We start from the raw sequence: 26,037 nt of genomic DNA, 5'->3' as shown, positions 1-26,037 counted from the left end.
TTACTGTGCCAGAGAACTAGGCTCCACCCAGTGGAAACCAACACCCTGCAAGGTCTATACCCAGTTCCAAGCATTGTCTCATTCTGTGCATCCCCCGTGCGAAGTCGCGAGGGTATTAAAACAATGGGCTGACACAGATGAGAGTAACAGCGAGGCAGTGTTTGTGCCGACAGCAAAGTTTTCATGTGCTGCATGGGGCTGTGGCCATCCTTGGGTCTCTGCTGTGACCTCTCCCCCTCCTTCCTGCCTCCCTCCTCCTGCATCCCTTTGGTGGGGGGGGGGGGGGCAAGACTCACCACAGCCAGAGAGGAAGAGCAGGTCCCCTGAGAAGAGGCAGGAGGGACCCTTGTAGGGCTCCCCGTCCAGCAGGTAGACCAGATGGCCTTGCGTGTGGCCAGGGGTGGCCAGAGCCCGGATCTGAAGCCGTCCCACGCTAACCACATCTTGATGACACAAGGGACTGAGAAGCAAGGCAGTAGAGGAGAGAAGGTGCTAGAGCTTGGGCTGTGCTAATCCTTGCCCTACCCTAGGCCTCAAGGGGCTGGGTGATTTGAAGGAGGCAGGGCTTCCAGACTAGAGAGGGGAGGCACTCACAGTCCCCAGGGCTTCAGATCCAAAAACCTGGCCTCTCCCCACTTTGGGGACCATGGCTGGATGAGTTGGGGGGCAGACAGTGCCGGTCTTCAGACGGGCTGTGATCTGCCCTCTAAGGAAGGGGCAGGAAGGGCACCAGCACAGATCCAGCTGCTGGTGGTCCTGCAAGACTCAGCTGAAGGATGGGGTGTGGCAAAGGGCTCACAGAGGAGCCACCCACCCCGGGTCAGGGCCTTACTGGGTGAGGTAGGGGATGCCGTCCTGAGGGCTCCCATACACCCGACAGTCCTGGTGCCGCCGGCTGAGGTCACGGTTCCCTCCACTGTGGTCCCTGGAGGACGGCAGAGACAGGCAGGGACTTTGAAGGACAAAGGGACTTGGGAGGCCCCCTTGCCTTCCTCTCTCCAGGTCTCCAGACCTTTGAGTCCTGAGCCCCAGGCTTCTGAACTGAGCCAAGCCGTCCACACCTCTAGGCCTCTGTTCAAGCTGCTGCCCTGCTCATCCCCACGACTTGCCCCCCTGCCCTGGACTCTCTCAGCCTCCGGGTCACTGACCTCTAATTCTCCCAAGAGGATCTGGTCACACTTCACCAAGTACCCCCCACCTCCCATCCCTTGTGCCAACTGCTACCTAAACGTTGGTTCTCGTACGCTGGAGTGCAGGGCTGTCTCCCCTATTGGACTATACTCTCCTTGCGGAAAGAACTCACAGGGTTTGCTCATGTCCCGAGCACAGTGGGCATCTGATATGTGCCCAAGGAATGAAAGATAAATGCCCGCCCTGCCCTCCTCCAGGGCTTCAGGGGCCTGATAAGTGCCATGGGGGGAGCCCCGCCCCTTCCCTCCTCTACTGGTGCCCCTGCGACTTTATGAAGAAGGCGGGTGCCCTGGTATCCTGACTCCCTGCCCCCCAGCCCGGCCTGTCCTCACTGGGCCTCATCCTGCCAAGCCCACTAGGGCCAGGGACGGCCAGAGAAGCTCATCTGTCCCCCAGCCCCCCATCCCAGCCCCTTACCAGTGCTTGTGGGTGCAGAGGATGGCAACCAAATTAACACCCTCCTTTTCGATGGAAGCCTGGGGGAGAGAGGAGGTGCTGAGACTGGGTAGTGCTCTGCGAGCGGCAGGGGCACAGGTGCTGGGTGAAGAGGGGGAGAGCGGGGAGGAGGAGGGCCAGGGAGGTGACGCAGCTAGAGGATGAGGGGGTAGGGACGAGAGGGCTGGGGGGATTCGGGCAGCTGAGGCTGAGCCAGCACACAGGGGAGAGGATGGGGAGGTGCGGGGAGGGAGACCGAGGGGCAGGGAACACCCAGGCACACACGCACACAGGGAAATAAGAAGTGGGAAGGAGAGATGGAGAGACCCAGAGACCGACCGACACAGATGAGAGAAGAGGGTCAGAAAGGGGCCACAGAGAGTGAGAGACAGAAGAAACCCCAGACCAGGGTCCTGAGTGAGCATCCCTCTCCCTAGGGTTCCCCCACGACTGTCCTCCCCCGCCCAGCCCTGCCCTGGGTGGTTGTGGGGGTCCCTGTGTGTACTTGCACGGTGGGGTCTGTGTGTGCAGGCACGTCCCACTGGCAGAGGGATCAGGGAGGGAAAGCTGCCAGCCGCCCAGGTGGCCCCAGGTGGCCCCAGGTAGCCCTGCCCCCCTCCCCTCACCTGCACGGCCTGAGGGTCAGAGGGGTCCACAGCCACAGCCAGCCGGGCCTGGGTGTCGATGATGAGGTAGCTGTAGTTGTCTGAGAGGACGGGGATGGGAAGCACCTTCACTCCTGGGGGACAGAGATGGGCTGTGGGCAGGCTGACGGGCAGGGAGCCCAGCGGCAGTGGGGGGGCATATGGGGGGTGGGTGATGGGGGGTGATGGGGCACAGGCAGGGGGCGGTGCGGGCCCGGGGCGGCCGGAGCTCACCGTTGAAGAGGCGGGCCTGGGTTCTGGAGTGGCCTTTGGGGTAGCGATTCCGAGCCCTGCGCAGCTGCTGGCGGTAGAAGAGGTACCCGAGCCAGGTGCGGGTGTACAGGCTGTACCTGCGGGTTGGGACACCGGCGCTCAGCCCCGCTCCAGGCCCGGGCCCCTCCGCGAGGCGGCCCTCACGATGCCCGGGCCCCACATCTCCACTCCCGTGGCCACCCCCGAGGCAGCGCATCTCTACCGTCACTTATTATGTGCCTACGGTTTGCCCTGCTCGGTCCCCAGGCCAAGATGGACAAACGGGACAGATGCACCCTAAGCCCCAGGCCCATCCGGGGACAGGTGAACTGAGGGATTCGCGGAAGGGACTCGGAGGCGGAGGCCTTTATTCCACAATGAGGATGTAGCAGTTAAGAAGCTGACATGAGGTGGAAAACGTATTTCCAAAGAGCAGTGGGCATCACATGGCGCCAGGCAGCCACTGGACCTGATTCTTTGTCCCATCCCCAGCCTCCCCCATTCGGCAGGTCTGGGGTGGGGCCCGGGAATGTGCATTTCTAACAAGCTCCGCAGGATGCTGGCTGCGGCTGGCCCAGGGACCAAAGTTGGAGAGCCTCTGGGGGCACAGGAAACAACAGGCCCAGAGGCAGCAGACGGCAGGGCTTGTTTGGGGAAACTCTAGAAAGTTCTCTCTGGCCGGTTGGTGGAGGAAGCAGGGAGAGGTGAGGCGGGATGGATGGCCTGAGCACACTCCCTCCATCTTCCTGCCACCATGTCAGGCCATCCCAGGCTACCTATGGAAAAAGCGGAAAGGTGGCACAAGACACAGAGGGGACTTGTGACCAACAGAGTCCTCCAAACACAGGATGCTGGCCTGCAGGGTGAGCCTCCCAGCCATGCGACCGGCACAGTCATGGGGGACCCACGCTTGGTTCAATGCTCCACTGTCACCTTCGTGGAATTCTTAATGCTTTTACCTTTGAGTTTGCGTCCTGTAAGTGAAGTGTGATAGGACAACGGAACATGTGCTGGGCGGAGGAGACCCCCACACCTGCACGCTCTGTCCCGGGTGGCCCCACGCCTGCCATATTCAAGCTGTCCCCGCGCACAGGATGCTGGTGGCCCCACCATGCTGGGGATGCGAGACTCAAAGTGGTCGCAAGGTGAGAATACGTCCACGACTGAGCGAGGGGGCTCGCTGCCTGGCCTGGCAGACCAGAACTTGCTTCAAATGCAGAGAGAAGGTGGTGTTCTAAGAAACACAAGCGACCGAGAAACCCTGCCCCGTCCTTCTTCCTTGTGTTGTGTCCCCGTGTGATCCGTCTTTGCAGCAGACGATGCCACAGGAGGCAAGCCATCTGTCCCGTCCCTTTGGTCCCCCCTCATTCATCAGTAAGCCGAAGGCAGACAGGGTTGGCGGAATGTGCGCGAACCAGAAGGGAAATAGAAACAGGTAATTCCGTAGTGTGCGCATTTCCACTGCTCGGGTGAGATCAAAATACTATCCGTGTACGAGCTGGGGAACGTGAATTATAGTTCTGGTGATTTCACGTGTGACTTAAATGTCACATGTTATATTTGCATTTGAAACTGGAATTGTGTAAAAAAAAAAAAAAAAAAAAAAAAAGAAACTGGGATTGTACAGGGGCTCCCGGGTGGCTCAGTCAGGGGCCTCAGACTCTTGGTTTCAGCTCAGGTCATGATCTCAGGGTGGTGGGATCGAGCCCCGTATGGGCTCCGCGCTGCATGTGGAGCCTGCTTGGGGATTCTCTCTCTCTCTCTCTCTCTCCCTCCTTCTCACCCACAAAAACAAAAACTGGGATTGTACAGTAAAAAAGCCAAAGGCAAAATATGTGCTAATGGTTTAGATTTTTAATTTTTCTTTATTTAGGGGGATGTCAAGTAGCAAATTATTTTTTTTAAAGATTTATTTATTTATTCATGAGAGACACACAGAGAGAGAGAGGCAGAGACAGAGGCAGAAGGAGAGGCAGGCTCCTGCAGGGAGCCCGATGTGGGATGCTCAAAGACTGAGCCACCCAGGTGCCCCAGGCCTGATGTTTTTAATTTGCTACTTGAGGGGCACCTGGGTGGCTCAGCAGGTGAGGGTCTGCCTTCAGCCCAGGGCGTGATCCTGGGATCGGGATCCAGTCCTGCATCGGGCTCCCGGCAGGAGCCTGCTTCTCCCTCTGCCCATGTCTCCACCTCTTTCTCTGTCTCTCATGAATAAATAAAATCTCTAAAAAAGAAAAAAAAGAAAAAAAAAAAAAGAAAAAAAGAAACATCAGGACAAGTCAAAAGAGAAATCATAGAAGAAAGGAAAAGCTTTCTTTTCCTTTGAACAAGAGGCTCCAAATTCCATTTTACACCGGGCTTTGCCAATAATGTGAGCAGCTCAGCATGAGCCTCCTCGAGCTGTCTCACGCCCCGGCCACTCAGAAGGGAAGATGAGACTAGGCTGGGGGGCTTGGGGGACCCTTACAAACACCTCCTGTGTCGATGTTTAGGGCTGTGCAGCAAGTCAGTCAGAAAAGGGGCAGGAATTCTAGGTGATTGGATTGAGACAGAGAAGTCGAGGTGCAGGGTTGGGGTAGACGGTGTGCCCTAAATCCCTACGGAGGTTTGTTGTGTTGTTGGGGGGGCGGGAGGCAGGGGCAGCCGCTCTTCAGGCCTCTTGGCAAGAGCTGGCTGATTTGTCTACAAACAAGTCAGCCAAAAATGAGCAGGTTTCCATGATTTCATCTAAGCATTGCGGTCCCTGCCTGGGTGCCCGCGTGCCCATATGTGTTGGGCATCCGGACACCCGATGGCAAGGTTGTGCCAGGCTTTCTGTGTCTTTGTACCCAGTTTCCTTAGGCCCCCTCTTTCTGTTCCGTTTTCAGATCGGTTCCAGGTCTTCTCACTTTGACCCGTTCACCAGGATTCAGCGAGGTCTGGCTCCGCTTTGGGCACAGAGTACAGGGAGTCAGGCAGTCGCCGCCTCTGGTGCTCGTGGGGCAGACAGGATAACAAATAATATTGTCAAGTCGAGATGACATAATAAAACTGAAGAAAAAAATAACAAAACTGGGCAACGGAACAGAGAATGGTGACATCAAGGAAGGCCACTGTGGAGGTGACATTTCCAAGAAGCGAAGGCAGCGTGCTGTGCCAGAATGTGGGGAGGGCTTACCAAGAAATGGATAGGCGGGAAGTGTACAAGTCCCCGGAGGGAGGGGGGGGGAGCCACGGGGGTGGGGGTGTTGCTGGTTCTCTGCGCTGTGCTGTTGTAATAACAGAGTTGGCACAACGGATCTGCCCAAGGGGAGGGGACTGGGTGAGACAACATGAGTATCCCGGATTGGATTCTAGGCCAGAAGAGGAATGTTAGTGGGACAATTGGAAAAACTTCAGTAAGGAGAGTAGTTCAGGGTTTATATGGACGTTAGCATCCTGGTTGTGCTGTCTGTGGTGGTGGAAGATGTAACATTCAGGGGAGCCAGATGAGAGGTATGTGGGAGCCCTGTGTGCTGTTTTTGCCAGTCTGAAATTATTGCAGAACGAAAACTTACACAATAAGTACAGAAACTCACTCTTTGCTCTGTGCCCCGGATAGCACCTCGCATCCGTTCTCGGAGTCCTGTTCCTGACCTCACTCCCTCCTACTGAGGCTTAAGGAACGTACAGAGGCCCTGGCAAGAGAAAGCTCTGGGTTCCAGTCATGGCTCGGACCCCCAGCCTGGTGTCCTTGGGCAAACTATCAGACTCTTCGATCAGGTTCCTTGTCTATTAAGTGGCGATACCATGACTTACTCCTCCAGGACCATGTGAAATTAAGTGGCCATACAAGATGACAAATGCTAATAGTCGGGGGCCTGGTGGGTGGAAGGTTTGGCAACTGTGGCTTCCTTCCCGAATTCAACGGGGCACCCCTCACAGCTGTTAGAACGCGGTTGTCCACACTTGGGAGGCAACGTTCCCTGGTAAACGTTCCCTGGCTTCCTTACTGGTGCTTATTATACGTGCTTTCTCCACCAGCAAAGGTCAAGATCCACCGGGGCAGGGGCTGTGCACTGAGAGGCTGCAGGAAACAAAGCCTCTTTCTTTCATTCACTCTCTTCGGCGAGCATTTGCTGCATGTGCCAGACCCGGGGCACAAGCAGAGCACAAGGCAGGCCCTGCCAGCAGACACCGAACCAGGAAACGAATCGATCGCAGGTGGGCAGTGAAGTGCAGCTGGCGAGGCAAGAGAGCAGCAGGGGAGAGGGGAGGCAGTCTTGCTGCAGTGGGGGGCTCAGGGAAGGCCTGTAGCTTCCCTGAGGGTCACCCCGGGGGAGGGAAACTGCTGGGAGTTTGAAAGCCGGGGAGGCACATGCTTTGACTTCCCTTTCTGAGAGCTTGCTGGCCTGGAGTGTCAGTGTCGGAGGAAGCAGCGTGGCAGGTGGCAGGAGGAACTGAGGCGCCAGGGGTGGGGGAGATGACAAGGGCCTGAGCTGGACTGGAGGGGGAGCTGGAGGTCGGTGGGGATGGATGCCAGACCTGAGATCTCAGATGGGTTGGTGTGCCCTGCTTGGCTGCAGGGGGAGGTGGCCTTGGGGGCCTGAAGTCCGGGTCACTGTACAGAGCAGGGGAAGGCTGGCCTGCGGCAGGAGGCGGGGGTGAGGACCTGGTGACCCTGGGACCCTGTCCCCAGGCCTGCTCTTTCGCTGACAGTGACTTCTGTGTGACGCTCTCCAGTCCCAGACCTGGGGCACCTTCTCCATCTGCCCGTGGCGCTGGTTAGGTGGGTGTCACAATCACCAGGTTCCAAAAACCATGCTTGTCAGCTCCTCCCCTTGTGGCCTCTCTGTCTGGAACAGGCCCTGTCACCCTCCCAGTGACGCAGCTTGAGCTCCCAAACCGAATCCTCTCAGTTTCGGCTCCCCCTCCCCCTGCCCCCAGGGAACAGGTCCCAGGAGCCCTGCAGGAGGCCTCCTCCCCTTAGCTCTCCGCCCAAACCGCAAACCACTGGAAAAAGTTAAGGTCTTAAAGTGCCACCTAAATGAGCCCTGCTCCTGCTCAAGAGGCTGGAGTGGCTCCCCACTGGTGACAGAAGAGTGCCTGACAACCAGAATGATCCAGAGCACCAGGTCTCAGCATGCACAAAACTCAAACACGCAACCTTAAGCTAGCAGACACATTCAAGGAAAACAGACAATCTGACAACAGCTTTTAAAAATGCCAATGCAGGGGCGCCTGGGTGGCTCAGTCGGTTCAGTGTCTGCCTTCGGCTCAGGTCATGATCTCAGGGTCCTGGGATCAAGCCCCACATCGGGCTCCCTGCTCACTGCTCTGCTTGTCCCCCTCCCTCTGCCCCTCCTTCCTGCTCAGTCTCTCTCTTTCAAGTAAATACATAAAATCTTAAAAACAACAACAACAACAACAATAAAACAAATATATATGCCAGAGCATGCAAAGCCATTATCTATATTGTTTGGGGGGTACAGATGGCTGTGGTGAAAAAATATGGGCAGCTGGGGGGATGGTCAGTAGGCAGGTCAGCAGGGTGCCCTCAGAGGCAGGAAGGAGGCAGGCTGGGGAGGTGGGCCCAGGGCCTTCATGGTGTCAGTAATATTCTGATCCTTAAGCTAGGAGGTCATGGGGATTGTTCTATTATCTCTGTCCTTTTGAATGCCCCCAATAACGCCTTCAAATCTCAGGCTACCCTCCTGCCTCAGCTCCTGCATGGCTCTACCCCGAATACCCTCCAGGCCTTCTCTATTTGCTAGAATCCTAAGTATCCTTCAGACCTCAGTTCAAACCCACCTCCTCGTGACCCCAGCAGACAGCCGCCTTCCTCTGCTCCATCTAGAGCATTCGGCCTCTCCCTGCCCCTGGGGGTGGCAGAAGCTGCGCCCCTCAGTGGCAGGGCCTTATCAACTTCTACCCGATGTCTAATCAGTGCCACACACAGTCTAGGCAGACTTGGCTGGTGACACGGCCTGTGACCTGGCCTGCTCCTCGAGGCTCCTCTGCGCCCCCCGGGGGTGCCCCCAGCACCAGCACACCGCAGAAAGGGCCTTCAGAAAATGCTGGCTTAGTGCCCAGGAGAGGTGGGGGGAGTGGGGGCAGCATGCAGGTGTTACAGCCGTCAGCTCAGGGGGCCCCATGTGCCCGGCTCTGGGCCTTGCAAAGCCCAGTGGGGGCTTGTGAGGCCTCTGCCCCTGCTCTGCCTTCCCCTGCTCACTCATCTGCTTCCCCAGTCCCTCCCTCTCTCTGTTGCACCCACACACCTGGCCAAGCAGGGTGCTCTGATAACCAGGTCACCTAGACCCAAGGGCATGGGTGCGGCTGTCACAGGCACAAAATCCCAACTTCCCAGGCCCTGAGGTCTGGGCCCAGGACCCCCGAAGGGAGGAGATGGAGGGAGCGCTGGATGGGGTCTGCACACACAGGTTAGAGCATGTGTCTGGAGCTCCCGGGCTCTTCTTTCCCCAGCCTCACCTCAGAGCAGCCCTGAGCTAAGTGTCTCCCAGCAATCCTGTCGGCCTCCAAACAACCTGGAGGCAGCCACTATTAGTTCCTCTGACAAGGACACTGAGGCCCTGAACCCTGGGAAGGGGTCGGCTCAGGGTCACACCTGAGCGAGTGGCGGGGCAGAGATTCATCCTCTTAACTGCTAACATCCTCCCCAAACCCCAAACGCAGGGGGAGGATGACATGAGGGGGCCTGAAGTATTCTGGGGGAGACCCACCTCCTCTGAGAGCATCTGTTGAGAAAATGATATGGCTTCAGTGACCCAGACACGCAGCCGCGGATCTGGCCGCTTGGACCTCTTGGACCTCTTGGATCACTGCTTTGGCTTTTCTGAGACCCAGACTCGGGCCAAACTAATTACATGTGCTGTATTTTGCTGATGAACGCAGAGGGCCAGAGACCCCGTGGGCCCCCGGGTAAGACACCCTGAACTGGAGAATCCTGAAGGTCCCTTTCCAATCTAGGCTCTGATTCCTCATCCTGGATTTATGACAGGGTTGATGGTTCCATGGGTGGCATCGCGAGCCCGATGCACGGGGTAGGAGAAAAGAACAGACCCTGTGGCCAGGCAAAAGTGAAGGGGAAGGAGTCACGGGGAAGAACCTGTCCCATCTCCTGGACCCCACCTAGCTGAGAGGCACTGCCCCATGTAAGGGCCCCTACAGCTCCCTTTCTTCTGTTGCTGGAGGTGAGAAGCAGAGCTCACTCCCTGCCTCAGTTTCCCTCTCTGTGAAACCAGGTGCTCCCCCTCCCTGAAGGCAAGCAGCTTAGCCTGGAAAGGTCACAGGATTTACAAAATGCCGCTGACATCTGGGGACCTGATGCGGGATTCGAACTCTCTGCCCTGGGGTTCCCAGGCATCATCAGAAAACTCGGATCTTGGCCTTAGGTCACTGCATCAGAATGATCTGGGGGTGCTGGTTAAACAGGAAGATCTGTACCTTTTCCTCCTCTTCAGCTTGCCCCCCCCACCCCCGCCCCTCACCTGGATTCTGACTGAGCAGTTCAGGGGCTCACTACCCACTGTGCTCCACCAAAAAGAAAAGGAAGTTTCCTAATTGGTCCCCTGGGACTCAGAAAAACCACTGCGCAGGTTTGGGTGGCGGTGGGGGCAGACTGCCCGGGGGATCCCCCGCAGCGGGCCCAGCACCAGCCACCCAGCGAGGGTCGCGGGCACCCCTGGAGGAGCGGGGCCTGCGGGACAGGACAGCTGGGGACTGAGGCGCGGCCCCTCCCGCGGAGGCACACAGTGGAGCTCTTCTTCCCCTCCTCCCCGAGGGCTCAGGCCCACCTCCAGGGCACCTCCTCCCGGGCGCCAGGACACAGCCTGTCCCGGGCTCTGCACCTGACAGGACACGCTGTCTATGAAACCAAACCCAGAAGTGCCTGCGAGGGCCACCGGGTCACAGCTCGGCCGGGGCCTGCTCCCAGGACCCTGAGGAACAGAAAGAGGCTCAAGGTCTTACGCTTTCTCAAAATTGAGGAAACCAAGGAAGATAATGAGACAGCAAAAAAGGCCCTGGAGAGGGAGTTTCCTGAAGCTGCCCGCAGGCCTGGAGTGGGGGGGCACGTCCCCGTGCCCCGGAGAGGGCCAGCGTCTGCATGGGGATGGGGGGGACAGGCCTGCCCGGGGGACCACGGGGCCTATCTGCAGCCCTCGCAGCCCTCCCTGGACTCCGACCACCTTCTCCAGAGGGAGGATGAGTCGCTGCTGAGGGCCCTCGGGGAGGACAAAGGCGCAGCCACTGCTGAGACCCCCTGGCCTGGACTAGCTCTACCTCCCTGCCTGCAATTCTTGGCCACCTGCCCAGCCAAGGCCCCTGGGTTTTGTTTGATTTGGGTTTTGGTCTGTTCTTTTGGCTTTCCCCTGCTCTCCCTCACCCCGGTGCCAGTTCCTCTTCACTCAGCCTGTTCCCTGGGCTAGGAGTCCAGTGGGGGGGGACTCCGACCTGTGGACACCTAAGCAAGAACAAGCAAATGTGCAATGAAAGCTCTAAGGGGTGGGGGACACCTGGGTGGCTCAGCGGTTGAGGGTCTGCCTTCAGCTCAGGGCGAGATCCTGAGGTCCTGGGATCGAGTCCCGCATCAGGCTCCCTGCAGGGAGCCTGCTTCTCCCTCTGCCTGTGTCTCTGCCTCTCTGTGTCTCTTCATGAATAAATACATAAAATTTAAAAAAAAGAAAGAAAGCTCTAAGGGGGAAGCCAGTGCCAAGGGTCACACTAGAGGCAGAGATGAGTTTTGACTGGTGAGCCTGGATGGGCTTCATGGAGGAGATGGTACCTGTGCCAAGCTTTTCATCCATTCAAAAAACTTTTAACAAGGGCCAACTCTGCCTGGCACTGTCCTGGCCCTGGGATACATTAGTGAGAGAAATCTCTTCCCTCCTGTGGCTCATATTCCAGTTGGGGGAGGAAACCAATAGACAAATAGACAAATCAATATATAGGATGCCCTATAGTGACATGTACCATGGACCACAATAAAGCAGGAGAGACGAGAGAGAGTGCAGGGGTGTGAGCATTGCCATTGTTATAAAGGGTGGTCGGGGCAGGACTCCCTAGTAGGGTGAAATATGAGCAGAGACCTGAAGGGAGTGGGGCAGCAAGGCATGTGGCCATCTGGGGGAAGAAGGTTCTAGTGAGAAAGACCAGCAATTGAAGGGCTCAGAGGTAAGACTGTCTTGGAGCATCTGGAGACGAGCCAAGTGGCTGGAGTAGGCACTTTGCCGAATGAGCAAGGTGAAGAGCATTAAACGGTGAGGAGGGGGATGGGCTGGTTCCACGGGACCTTAAAGCCATTCTGGAGGGATCTGAGCAGAGGATGGCACATTTCTGACTTAAATCTTCATGGTTTTGTTCTAATTGCTGTGCTGAGAATACTTTGAGGAAGGCGGGAGTAACAAATGCCAGGAAGCAGCCAGTTTACGAGGCCAGGCAAGGAGATGACCATGATTGGCCCAGGGTGATAACAGTGGAAGTAGGGGTAGGTGTTTTCAGATTTGGGATGTATTTTATTTTTATTTATTTATTTATTTATTTATTTATTTATTTATTTATTTATTTAATAATAGATTTATTTTTTATTGGTGTTCAATTTGCCAACATACAGAATAACACCCAGTGCTCATCCCATCAAGTGCTCCCCATCAGTGCCCGTCACCCATTCACCCCCACCCCCCGCCCTCCTCCCCTTCCACCACCTCTAGTTCATTTCCCAGAGCTAGGAGTCTTTATGTTCTGTCTCCCTTTCTGATATTTCCTACCCATTTCTTCGCCATTCCCTTCTATTCCCTTTCACTATTATTTATATTCCCCAAATGAATGAGACCATATAATGTTTGTTCTTCTCCGATTGACTTATTTCACTCAGCATAGTACCCTCTATTTATTTATTTTTTAAAGTCAACTCTACACCCAGCATGGGGCTTGACCTCAGGACCGCAGAGTCGTATGCTCTACCGACTGAGCCAGCCAGGTACACTTGGATATATTTTGAAGGTGAGCTTCGAGAATGCAACAAAATTTGACACAGGGAGGAAGGAAGGTCTGACAGTTCCCAGACAAAAGTACAGAAATTGCTGCGGGCCTGGGGAAGACAGCATGAGGCAGGTCTGGAGCCGGTGAAGGAGGGCCCCAAAAGCCTGTGCAAGGGGCGTGGCAATGTGGCTTGGGCAAGGCGACACCCACTCAGAGCCATGGTTTGGAAATGACCCTACAGCCCCTGTGGATGCAGGGGCTGTAGCTGCCCAGGGCGGAGGACCCTGCTCCCCTCGTGCAGGCTGTGCTGGGCTGGGGAAGGCGCAGCCCACTGCCTCTGCCCGGCCTTCGTTCAGGGTTCCGGTCACGAGCAGGTGGCTCACTTCCTCCAGGGCCCTCAGCTCAGGATTCGGGCCTCTCCCTGAAATGGAGCCAGTGGGCCTCACCGGCCCCAGAGAAGCGGTTCCTCTTGCGGAAGTAGAGCAAGCAAGGTTTGTCCTGGGGACAGTTGGCTTTCCTCGGGTCAGGAGAGTCAAGAAAGACCCTCTCTGCCTAGGAATGAAGAGGAGGTTTGGTCAGGGAGGGAAGAAGGGCTCTGGCAGCTAGGACTGCCTACCCTCAAGGCCAGCTGCCATTTGCTTTCTCAGTTCTGTAAGACATTCGGAGCCCTGGGCAAGCCCAGACTTGTTCCCCATTCACCCTCTGCCCCTGCAGACAGATGCCCTGCTCAGGGCCCCATTCTGCAACACCTTCTCAACTACCACTGAGAAGGCGAAGGGAAACTGAGGCACGAAGCAGGTGGCACACAAAGGAGAGTCCCATGCTCCTGATCCCAGCCTCCACAGGCAAACCCTTGCCACCCCTTGGGGAACTTGTCGTGCCCTGCCTCCTGCCATAGATTGGGGGTCTCTGTTCATGCTCCTTTCCCCGTATTCCTTGAGAGCAGCAAAGCAACGACCAGACTCCGTTCCTATCTGTGGTCCCACGATCCCAACCCAGAAGAGTTAGGAGTTCACTGGATGAATAAAGGGATGTGGGATCTCCTGAAGGATGGGTGCATAGGATAGGCTTGGAAAACAAGAGAAGAAGAAAGGAAGCTCCAGAAGGAGGCTGGCCAATGCCACCTTCCCACCCATTCTCCATCCTACAGAACGAGCCATTGTTAACATTTCCCAAGCACTTGCTAGGAGCCAGGCCCTGTGCACTTATATGCACAATTTCATTCAATCCCCAGAAGATCCCCATGAGAGAGGTACGATCACCATGCCCATTCTACAGATGCAGACCACCAAGGCACAGACAGTTTGAGTTATCTGTCCAAGGTCCCATGGCTACTAAGCAACAAACCTAAGCTTCAAAAGCAGATTTGCCCCACGTTCCGTGTGCTTCCCGTACCCGGCACAGTTCCAAATATGTGTGTCTATCTCAGGTTAGCCCAGATGTACCCTCCATCAGCCATCCCGGTCCCAAGGCAACTGTGGTTATGTTTGAGGAAAGCCCTTTATAAAATTGTCACACGCCAGTGATTACTGCTATTAATGATAACAATTGCTCTTCTCTTAGTATTTCCATCACCTGCTTTCCAGCCCCCAGTGGAACCTTCTATCTGTGGTCCTCTCAGCCACATATCAGGGGTGGAGTGTGCCCCTGCGCTCCCCCTTCCCATCTCGACCTGTCCCGTCCCACCCCACCCCCTGCCCTCTCCATCCTTCCTGGAGGCAACCTCCCAGCAGCAACACCTGCCCATTTCCCCCAGACCATTTCCTGCTCACACCCCCTGTCCCTCCCAGCAGCCAACAGTCTCTCCCCCAGGGGACTGAACTGATTGTTTCCCAGACCCTGGATTCTGATTCTAGGCACGCCCTTGTGCTCTACAAATTTGGGGAGCTGATTCCAAGGCAAGAGTGAGATCCAGACACAGGGGAGCCCAACAGGAACACCGAATTCCAAAGAAGCTCTCTGAGAATTCCAAGTTTTGGGTTTTGGAAACTCCCAGGTCCTAAGTTCTAGGAACACCCAGACCCTCGGGATTCAGAGAAGGCAATCTTGGGAATTCTTATTTCAGGACTTCTGATTCCAGCTTCTTTGTGGAAACCTTCATTTTCCACTTCCTCAGGCCATTTGTATGACTTCAACATTACTGATTTTGAAAGTCAGAAGTAAATTTTAAAATCCTTTCCCAAATAGAAAGGAAATTCCCAGAAATTTTATGGGGAACATATTTTTTAGGTCCCAAATATGAAATTATTTAAACACCTGTAAATCTCATTATTTTAACACCATTTGCAGAGCAATGGTGACTTGGCTGGAGCATTAGCAAGAATGTGACCAATGTTGGGGTGCCTGGCTGGCTCAGTGGGTAGAACATGTGACTCCTGATCTTGGGGTTGTGAGTTTGAGCACCGGGCCCTACATTGGGTGTAGAGATTACTTTAAAAAGAATCTTAGAAGAAAAAAAAAAAAAAGAGTGTGACCAAGGTTTGAGCCATTAGAGATGTGAATGCCCCAAAGGCACCCACCCAGGATTCTCTCTCCCCTGCAAGTTTTTCCACTTTTCCCCTCACTAGCCCTTGTATCTCTACTCCTTGGACGGAGTTTGGGAAGAAGCCCAGGGCCGAAGCTTCTTGGAAGATCTGGGGTGGTCTGGGGAAGAGGGATAAATTGTACAATGTCCTCTCTGAAGCTCAGGAAATTCCCAGACTTGCGCCCTCCCCCAAACCTGGCCAGTGGCCAGGGCTCCCACAGTTCCCGTCCCTATCATAGCTGTCCTCAGGCTTGAGGTCCTGCCCCCAGCAGCTGCGGGAAGGGAACAGGGGCCCTAGGAAGGCTTCTCGTGGTTCCCTCCCTGCCTCTTAGTGTCTTCGTGGCAGATGGGAGCTGGTTACCCTCCCTGTCTGGCTCGGGGCTAGGGGAGAAGTAGGGGGAAGGAAAGAGTGAGGACTGGGGGGAGGGGGTCGGACAGAAAAGTCCTTGGAGGTCAGCGAAGCTCCACACTTCTGGCTGAGTGAGTGGGGTCGGATTTCACAGCCCCGGGCTCTGGACTCGGGCCAGGCTGGGGGAGTGGAAGGAGAGACAGACCTACAAAGTTGGGACTCTCGCTTGGGACAGAAGCGCTTAGGTCGTGTGGTGGGGAGCCGGGTGATGGGGCGCAGGATGGGGACACTTGGAAGGAGCGGGCGGTTTCCAGTGACAGCTTGGCGGGCAGAGGCATCCCTTCTCTCTTGCACCTGCCCTCCTTTCCCAGCTCCGTCTCTCCGGCCCCTCCTCGGGCTCTTTTCTCCGGATGCCCTCCCTGCCGCCTTCCCCGGGCCGCCCTGGCCCGCCGCTCCGGTCCATCCCAATTTTCCAGCCCCCCAGTTCTCGCTCTCCCTCAGTTCCCCCAAACCGGTGGCTTCCCCTGCCCGCCTCTCGGATCGCTCCGTGTGGCCCTGGATGCCCAGCCCCGGCTCGGTGCGACCCAGCCCCGCCTCCCCGCGCCCCTGCCCCCGCGCGCCCGCGGCCCGAGCCCCGCATCCCGCCCCGGCGGCCGGGCACTAACCCGATTCGGAAGAGCAGCCGCTTGCTGCGCGCCATGAGCAGGCCGCGGAGGGTCCGCCGCGCTCGGCGGCTGCGGGGGCTCGCGAGCAGGACGCCGACGAGCAGCAGCAGCCCGCAGCCCGCGACCCACAGCCACAGCGCCGGCCCGCCCGGCCAGGCCATGCTGGGGGCAGGCGCCCGCGGCCGAGCGCGGCGGGGGCGGGGCAGGGGCGGGGCGGGCGGGGCGTTGCTAGGCGACGGCTGCGCCCGGGCGCCCGGCGGGAGTCGGCGGGGCGGCCCCGCCCCCGCTGCCCGCGGGCCCGAGGGGGGCGCTGTGCCCGCCCCGCCCCTCGTCGCCCTCGGCCGCGCGCGCCCCGGAGGCCACCGCCGGGGAGGGGACGCGGGGCCGGCGCAGGGTAGGGGCCCGGGAGGGGACGGACGCTCGGCGGGTCCCGTCCCCCGTCCGCCTCCCGTCCTCCCACCCTCCCCCAACAGGGCAGCCTGGGAGAGGCCCTGGAATGGTCCTCTGGGCGGGAAACCAAGACTGGGACTCTTGCAGCAGGAGGGAACCTGGAGGAGCGTGTGGTCAGCTGCCATCCATCCATCCATCCATCCGTCCGTCCGTTCGTTCGTTCGTTCATTCACTAAATGACCGTTCTGTGCCCACCTTTGTGCCAAGCACTGTGCTAGGCTCTGAGGATGCAAGGATCAAAGACACACAGCCTCGGGCAGCCCGGGTGGCTCAGCGGTTTAGCACCGCCTGCAGCCCGGGGTGTGATCCTGGAGACCGGGAATCGAGTCCCGCGTCGGGCTCCCTGCATGGAGCCTGCTTCTCCTCCTGCCTGTGTCTCTTCCCCCCGCCTCCCCCCTCTCTGTCTCTCATGATTGAATACATAAAATCTTAAAAAAAAAAAAAGGACACACAGCCTCTTCTTGGAGCCTACAATCTAGAATCTGGCAGTGAAACAAACCAAATAAGCAAACATAATTATATATGCATTTACTTATATTTATATACACACACATATATACACACACACACATACATATGTACGTACTTGTGTGTAATTACAAAAATGTGCTGTGATAGGGACGCCTGGGTGGCCCAGTGGCTGGGCATCTGCCTTTGGCTCAGGGTGTGATCCCCCGGTGGTGGGATGGAGTCCCATATGGGACTCCTGTAGGGAGCCTGCTTCTCCCTCTGCCTGTGTCTCTGCCTCTCTCTCTCTCTCTGTGTCTCTCATGAATAAATAAAATCTTAAAAACAAAAACAAAAACAAACAACCAAAGTGTGCTGTGCTAAAGGGAGCAAGCACAGAGGGCAGTGACAAGGACAGAGGAACAATTTAGGTAGGGGAGGCACTCCCTAAGCAGGTGAAGTGTAAATCATGCCCTTAAGGATAAGAAGAGGGCACAGAGGCTCAGAGGGTGTGATTCAACCAGGATTATGCAACAATGGGTGGCAGAAACAGGACTAGGACCTTGGTATCCTGCCACCCAAGCCCAGTGGGATTTCCACATCATTGTCCCCCACCCCCTGCTCCCGCCCCCTGCACTGCTGCCCTGCCGGGTTCCAGAAGTTGTTGAGGTCGGTGGGAGGAAAATAGATGCAAGGGCGGGTGTGGTGACATCGACAAATATGGGCAAACCTTCTGCTCCAGCCCTAGCCCTGGCCCAGCACAAGAAGGGAAGGAAATGCTGCCAATGGTCAAATTAGCTCTCTCTCCTGCTGGGAGATGGTTGTGGGGGGAGGGAAGCAGGGGAGGCAGATGCTCCTGTTTTCTTTCCTGCAGCCTGTGCTCAGGTCTAAGACCCTGGATAAGCTTCCCCCCCAATCACACACACTCTGTCCCTCTGATGGCCAGCTGGGTCTAAAGGCTGGGTCCCCAGTGTGGAGAGCATAGAAGTGTAGGATCATTACTCACAATGAATTGGAGGCCTCATCCTCACCCTCTGAAAGAGCCAAGACATGGATTGATTTATCCCCAAAAGGAATTGTAATCACAACACCTAATCCTGCTTTCATTCAGAAACCCTGGACACGGACTTCCTCTTATGTGGGTACAGAGCCTATGGCCCGCTCCCTCCCTGTCTCCTGGCCCACAGTCCGGCTCCTTCTCAGGCTGGGGCCTGGCACACCAAGGGGCTCAGTAAACAAGTATCAGATAGAATGGAATTAGGCTCCGGCTGACAGCCTCCCACCTGTGGGCGCTGAGCCTGAGGGGGAGGGCACAGGACTGGCAGGCTACTTTGCAGAAGGCCCTTCCAGGCCAAGGGAGTCTGCATGTCTCTAAGTCTGCGTCCATGCAAAGTGAAGAATTGTGAAACCTCATAAAAAATCATTGTGAGGGCAGCCTCCAGCCCGGGGTGTGATCCTGGAGTCCTGGGGTCGAGTCCCACGTCAGGCTCCCTGCATGGAGCCCGCTTCTCCCTCTGCCTGTGTCTCCACCTCTCTCTTTCTCTCTCTCTCTGTGTCTCTCATGAATAAATAAATAAAATCTTAAAAATAATCTTTGTGAACACACTTTTCTGCAGGTAAGGCTGTGCCAAGCATTATACTCGAAATTAAAATATAGTCTCCGTCATCCGAAACAGGAAATGCAGGCTCAGGCATGAGCCTGTGGAGGATACAGAGTGATCGAATCCTTAATCTCCAGCCACACACACGTTGACAAGATTACAGATAATCCGTCCAAAATGCATTTCACGAGACATGGAGCCAGGACAGGGCTGGGGATGAGTGAGGGTGGGTGTTTTAGGGGCCTCACATAGGCTCAGGAAGCCCTCCTCTCCTTCCCTGGACTATTCTGGAAGATTTCCAACATCTGCTCCGAATCTGCTTTAAAGATTTTACTTTTTAATGTAATCCTTACACCCAACGGGGGGCTTGAATTTACAACCCCAAGATCAAGGGTCTTAGGCTTCTCTGAGCCAGCCAGGCGCCCCCAAATCTGCTTTAGTTTCATCTCCTCTCCCATGAGAATCTTCTGTCCCAGCCAGACCAATGCCTCATTATTTACCTCCTCTTGCACTTTGTACCTTATATTACCTAACTAGTTATTTTTCCCTGAATCGATCATATTGCCTCACACCCCTGTGACTTTGCACAGGCTGTGCCTTTTGCCTGGAGTGTCATTCATCCTGTGTTCCCTAAAGACTCAGCTCAGATGTGCTCTCTTTAAGAAAGCTGTTCTCGAACCCTCCCTCTCCAGCATGGGCTGACTCCGCATGGCGCCCCTTCTGCCAGCTGTAGGTCTTGGACGTAATTCCATCTTTCAATGCGATACCTCATGCCATATATATGTTTGTTTACACGTCTATCTCAGAGTCTAGAGTCTTAAAGACTTTACTGTTTTCCTGAAGAGTAGGGAGTATGATTTAATTGATTCATCTTTGAGTCTCCAGTGTCTGGCGTGGTACCAGATGCATGCTAGATACTCACAAATGTTCTTTGAAATGTCCCAAAGCCAAGACCCCTGATTGATGGTGCCAAGCCTACCTCTTCTACCTTCCCAGGTGTCATTCTTCCCCTTGTCACCAAGGACCAGGCGCACCATTCCTCAAATGTGCCAAGCTCATTCCCACCTCAGGGCCTTTGCCCACGCTCCCCCTGGAAACCCTCTTCCCTCAGTTCTTTAGCAGCTTCTCATCCATTGAGTCGGAGCTCAAAAGTCAACCTCTCTGTGATGGGAATAGCCTGTATCTTGAGCTGACTGGTGATGACATGATGACATGGCTTATCGCAGGGGGAACTGCCCGCAGGGGTGATTTTGCCTCACAGAAGACATCTGGCAAAGTCTGGAGACATTTCTGATTGTCACAAAAGGGAGGGGGAGGAGTGCTACTGGCATCTGGCAAGTAGAGGCCAGGAATGCTGCTAAACAATGAACGGGACAGCCCCCACAACAAAGAATTATCCAGCCCCAAATGTCAATAGTGCAGAGGTTGAGAAGCCCTTGCACCTGCAAATGTGAAAACTCACCAGATTGTGCCCTAAAAATGTGTCCACTTACCATGTGTAAGTTATACATCACATTAAAGAAAAAAATGTTACCCTGAGAGGTCTTCGCTGACCACTCCATCACTGTCCATCGTATTGCTCTGCTCGCTGCCCTCACCACACTTTTCACAATATGACATTATTTGGTGATTCTTGCCTGCCACCCCGCTGGCATGGAAGCCCTGTGAAGTCAGGGAAGGATCTGTCTGCCTTTGCACTACCGTATTCTCCGTGGCGTGCACAATACCTGGCTCAGGGTGGGTATCTAGTTAAGTGTCTGTTGAATGAATGAGTGCATGACAGAAACAAGGAATAACTTGGTTGTTGCCATCGAGTCCTGTGACTGTCAGAAGACTAGAGTTCTGATTGGTGGCTTGAGTCCCTGCAGGACTGCTGTGCCGAAACCATGTCCTACCCAGGAGGGCGACTAGTGAGCAGGGACTTGGGACAAGCCTGGTGGCTGCCCGTGTGTCCTAACATTAGGGCGGGAGAGCCAAGTCCGAAGAACCCCTATTCGCCCATGATCTCTTCCACTGAGCAACTTGGGGTACCCTGCCACGGCTAAGGTTTGCCTCTGCGACTCCCTTAGGAGAGACCCATTGGGGCCTCTGGGTGGCTCAGTGATTGAGTGTCTGCCTTCAGCTCAGGTCATGATCCCAGGGTCCTGGCATTGAGACCCACATCAGGCTCTCTGCTCAGGGATCCTGCTTCTCCCTCTGCCTGTATCTCTGCCTCTCCCATGAATAAAGAAAATCTTTAAAAAAATAAATAAATAAAAGGAGAGACCCATTCATCACCTGGGTCAAGTGACTGGCAGCTGTGCAATTCTGGTGGTTTCAGAACTTAACTCACAAAAAGCAAGCTTCCTCATGGGTTCCTGGGGCGGGGTGGGGATTCTCAACTCTGCCCCTTATTCACTTGCCATTGTAGTTTGCCTGTCCCTGGTGTCTGAGTCCTGTCTTCCCAATTGGCCCGGGGACCTTCCATTAGGATTGAGCCTGCCTTCATCTTGTATCATAGCTCAGCCTTGATGCCTGGCGCTTGGCTGGCAGTCAGGACATCATGGTATTGATGGTGAGGATGGTGGTGATGATGATGATGATAACGACGATGACGGTGAGCAGTCATGAAGGAGCTGAGATGGTTGGAGCTGTTTGAATGTTAGAGAAAAGAGACATCTTGTTGGACCAGGATGCAGAAGCAAGTTCAGTGTAGAAAAGTCAGCCGGATGCACCAGTGGTGGTGAGGCTAGCCTGGCCCCACTCAGCCCAGCCCCATTCATATCCGTCCGACCCCATATCTGCTGCCCCCAGGCCAAGCCCACCTTCCCACTGTGGGCCTCCCTCCAAGGTGCTGTGCTGTACACCCTGGAACCCTGGTTTGTGTGAAAACGAGGCCCTCCACGACATCCTTTGCCTCCTCACACCCTGCCCTGTCCTGACTGAATATGACCCCTATCTTCTATTTCTTTCCTCCATCCTGCTGCCCTGCCTTCTGGAGGGGAAACCTTCAGCCTCCGATGTTTGTCGTGTGCCATTCCAGGTCAGGATCGCTGCTCCACCTGCTTCATGTGAAAACTTCTCTCCAGCCGTCCTCCTCACTCCAGCCACGACCCAGCCCAGACTCTGAGGGCTTAGACACCTGCTTTTGGTCTTCCTGCCTGCCTCCTGCCTTCAGGGAATTCCAGCCAGCATGGCTCATTTGAACTTTCAGCTCAGCAGGGAACCTAAGAACCACTCGGGGAGCCTGTTAACATGCAGAATCCTGGGCCTCTCCCTAAAAGAGAGGTCTGGCTTGGTAGGTCTAACTAGGGCCCAGGAATCTGCATTTAGCATAGGTAACTCTGAACTGTGCCTTGGCCTCAGTTCCTGACCCCATTTCCAAGGCCTTCAATGCAGTTTACTAGCCCACTCACATGGTCACACCCTGGCTCCCCCTGGAACTTCTCTACCTCTGAAATCCTCCAGTCAGTTGCTTCCTGTTGACCCCTCAGCCCCACTTCCTGTGCTCCTCTGTCTCTAGTTCCTCAAACTGTATGTTTTCTCCCAGCCCCTTCAGCTCCTCCTGTCCACAGTTTCTTCCCTCCCAGTGAGGACCTGGGTTCAGTCCCCTGAGCCACTCACCAGCTGAGGAGGCTGTCAGCTTCCTCGCCCCCTTGGCCATCTGGACCAACCTGGACCAACCTGGACCAACCTGACAACCCACTGTTCTGATCCAGCCTCATGGAGGGGGCTGGAGAAAATGGCCATCCCATGTGAATCAGGACCTCTACAATTCAGGCCCTACTGGGAGCCCCCAAGACCAACACTTGACAATGCTTTGACTTTGCTGAGATGCCTACTCATGGCCCCTGGTTGCTACTGGAAGCCTCAGGCCCACCTCCAATTCATCTGCTTCCAGCCAATATACTTCTTAGAGGAAATAATTTCCGTGCCCCCCCACCCCTCCCCCTACAAATTTTGCTGCTTCCATATCCATGTTTAGAGGAAATGGTATTAGCCTTGCTCATACCTTCAACTGGTGTTCCTCCTGACAACTGTCCTCCTCAACCAATGAACAAACTTGAGTACCTCATTGCCTTAAAAACACTTCCTTTGACTTCGGATCACTTTCTAGACTCTGTTCTGCCATTGACCTCAACACGACTGAGTTTCCTGAAAGTTTGTCTCCATGGGTTTGTTAGACTGCATTTCAGTTCTCAATTTTTTTTTCTTCCAGTTCTTAATTCTTCATCTCTCCCTGTAAACACATTCTTTGTCATGTGACTACGTACATTTCAATAAAGGTGAAATATATTGCCCCACACCATTGAGGTTGGGCTTGGTCTTGAGATTCGTTTCTGCCAGTGGAACGTGAGCAGACATGATATAAGCAGAGGTCTTTAATATGCAGTTGTGGTTGAATTTGGTCCCTATATCTATGCCTTTTGCCGTGAGGACATCCCTCAGGCAGTTGCTGGTCTAAGGGGGATGAAAAACACACGGAGCCACCTTGACCCTACTCACAACCTAGAAGCCAGTTCAGCCCCGCAGAGCCCAGCCTAGATCAAACTCAGCCTGCCCACAGATGCATGAGAGAATAATAGTTGTTGCTGCATGCAACTCAGTGTTGGATTTGCTTGTTTTTCGGTGTGATTGCAACATTAGCTGATGGAGACAGTGGGGAGCAAAAAGATTAGTTATGAATGGTGCTGGAAACCTGATGCTTGGATAACCGATTAGCTACTTGGACAGCAGCAATTTAGATCAATGTCTGGTAGAGTATAACAAAATAAATTACAAGTGAATGAAAAGTGTTAAGGGCATAAAATTAAACCATACAAAATTAGAGGAAATTTAAATACACATTCAACCTCTGGACAGTGGAAGACTTTCTAGAGCTAAAAGCAACAGAAGTGTTTTTCTAATTTTTTAAATAGGCATATAGGACTCTTAAACTTGGGCAAAAAGCAAGTGAAGGCCTAACAAAGGGAGCAATTACCCTTTTAGCTACTTAAGAATTTAAACCTGGGACTCCTGGGTGATTTAGTGGTGGAGCATCTGCCTTCAGCTCAGGTCGTGATCCATGGGTCCTGGGATTGAGGCCCACATCGGGCTCCCCGTAGGGAGGCTTGTTTCTCTGAACTCCGCCTATGTTTCTGCCCCTCTCTCTGTGTCTCTCATGAATAAATAAAATCTTTAAAAAAATTTATATCTTTTGTATATTGAAAGAAAAACCATGCACACACACACAAAGAAAAAGCCAAAACCAAAAAACATGGAAAATATTTGCTTCAGATGTGTCACAGAGTTAATCTACTTGGTAAATAATAAAGACCTTTATAATATAAAGACCTTAAATAAGAAAATACAAAGAGCCCAATTAACAAGGGGATAAATGGTTAGTATGCATGAAAAAATGTTAAACTCTTAACATTTAAGAGTTATTAAATTCCTTAAATTAAAAAAATCTAGGAAATGTAAGCTAAAGAATGAGATATGGTTTTCATCTGTCAAAATAGAGAAGATTAAAACTAATAAAATCTGGGGAGTCAGACTCTTAATTTCTGACTGAGTCCCTCCTCAGGCTCTCTCTGGGTGTGGAGCCAGCCTGGAAGTCTCTCCCCTCTCTCTCCCTCTGCTCCCACCCCCATCTCTAAAAAAACAAAACCAAACCAAAAAACCTAATAAAATCTGAAGATTGGAAAGACTATGGGAAGGTGGATATTTGCACACTGCTTGTGGTGGTATCAATTGGTATAATTTTCTACATGCTCAGACGTGGGGCCTGAACTCACGAACCTGAGATCAAGATCGGAGCTGAGATCAAGAGTTGGATGCTTGGGATGACTGAGTGGCTCAGAGGTTGAGCGTCTGCCTTGGGCTCAGGGCGTGATCCTGGGGTCCTGGGGCCGAGTTCCACATCGGGCTTCTGAGCCTGCTTCTCCCTCTGCCTGTGTCTCTGCCTCTCTGTGTCTCTTGTGAATAAATTTTTAAAAATCTTAAAAAAAAAAAAAAAAAAAGACTTGGATGCTTAACCTACTGAGCCATCCAGGTGCCCCTAGTCTTTTTTAAACAACACAGTTGTGGGGTTGCCTGGCTGGCTCAGTGGGTAGAGTACAGGCCCTCTGGATCTCAGGGCCAAGAATTCAGGCCCCACATTGGGCACGGAGCCTACTTAACAAAACAAAACAAAATACACACACATACAAAACAATACAGGTTTTGGCAGATCCTGCTGGTTGGTTGACACCCATTTTGCCAGCTCTCCAGGGAACTGCCATGGCTTCCAAGTGAGCCCCGCCCCAGCCCTGCTGGGTGAAACTTGACTGTCCAAGCCAGTTGGTGCATTCTTTGCCACGCCATGTAATTGGTTGGACCCAGGAATGTGATATAATTCCTGCCACTAGACAATAATGGCAAATATTTACTTTTTTAAAGATTTTATTTATTTATTCATGAGAGACACAGAGAGAGGCAGAGACACAGGCAGAGGGAGAAGCAGGCTCCCTGCAGGGGAGCAGGACTCGATCCCAGATCCTGGGATCACTCCCTGAGCTGAAGCCAGACGCTCAACCATTGAGCCACCCAGGCGTCCCATGTTTTGTTTTGTTTTGATAGTTGCAAGCCAAAAACATTCAAACTAATATTGTGGGCAAATTGTCTATTTCAAGTGTGGGGGGGGACAGAATATAAACGTATACATTTTGTATCGTTAATAAGACTGGTGTAAACAAAAATGCATAGAAGAAAATCTAAGATGCTACCAGTGATGACTGTTGATTAATGAACTTATGGGACATCGCTATGAATAAATAAATACAATCTTAAAAACAAAAAAAAAAAACAAAAAAAAAAACAAAGAAAGCAGGGACGCCTGGGTAGCTCAGTGGTTGAGTCTCTGCCTTCCGCTCAAGGCGTGATCCTAGAGTCTTGGGATTGAGTCGCCCATCGGGCTTCCTGCACGGAGCCTGCTTCTCCCTCTGCCTGTGTCTCTGCCTCTCTCTCTCTCTCTGCCTCTCATGAATAAATAAATAAAATATTAAAAAAAAACACAAAAAACAAAGAAAGCAGTCCTCTTTCCTGCTGTTACTTTTCACTTTGCACTGATTCTTAGGCCACTCAACTGAGCTCCTGCCCCCACCATCCCATCCTAATTTGGCTGTGACTCCTAGAACATCAAACCCTTAGCCTGGCCAGTGAGTAGAGTGAGTGACTCTTTTTTTTTTATTTTTTTTTTAGAGTGAGTGACTCTTGATCTCGGGGTTGTATGTTTGAGCCCCACCCTGGGTGTAGAGATAACGCAAAAAATAGAAAAATCTTAAAAAATATTAACAAACAAACCCCTCTGTCACTGTTCAGTCCTGGTCACCTAACCTTCCCTGTCACAGTCTCTTCTGACTGTCCTCCCACAAGCATCCCCTTCTGCTGCCGTCGTTCCCCAGAGCTCACGACTTGGTCCTTTTACTTCCCAAGCCACATGGACTGTTGCCCCTGCTTCAGCTTGGCCTAGAATGCATCGCTCCCAAAGAGGGACGTCCACCTTGGTTTCCCTCTCAAGCTCCAA

General features: G+C 53.9%; 1 protein-coding gene across 3 annotated transcripts in view; it reads right to left on the bottom strand.

Moving 5' to 3' along the window:
• Window positions 1–26,037, bottom strand: part of PNKD (PNKD metallo-beta-lactamase domain containing) — a 59,505-nt gene that overhangs the window by 3,887 nt on the left and 29,581 nt on the right. For 2 of the 3 annotated variants that reach the window (XM_038585716.1, XM_038585718.1), the window contains exons 3-7: window positions 2,505–2,620; window positions 2,253–2,365; window positions 1,609–1,667; window positions 833–925; window positions 297–460 (exon numbers count right to left, since the gene is read on the bottom strand). In XM_038585716.1, the coding sequence (XP_038441644.1) occupies window positions 297–460; window positions 833–925; window positions 1,609–1,667; window positions 2,253–2,365; window positions 2,505–2,620 (545 nt within the window). Of the gene's footprint in view, window positions 1–296; window positions 461–832; window positions 926–1,608; window positions 1,668–2,252; window positions 2,366–2,504; window positions 2,621–16,014; window positions 16,176–26,037 lie in introns of those variants that run through there. The other variant, XM_038585717.1, reaches the window with a different exon arrangement.

The sequence above is a fragment of the Canis lupus genome, chromosome 37 (assembly GCF_011100685.1).
Source record: "Canis lupus familiaris isolate Mischka breed German Shepherd chromosome 37, alternate assembly UU_Cfam_GSD_1.0, whole genome shotgun sequence".
In the NCBI taxonomy this organism is placed as follows: domain Eukaryota; kingdom Metazoa; phylum Chordata; class Mammalia; order Carnivora; family Canidae; genus Canis; species Canis lupus.
This window is presented reverse-complemented; position numbering and strand designations above follow the sequence as displayed.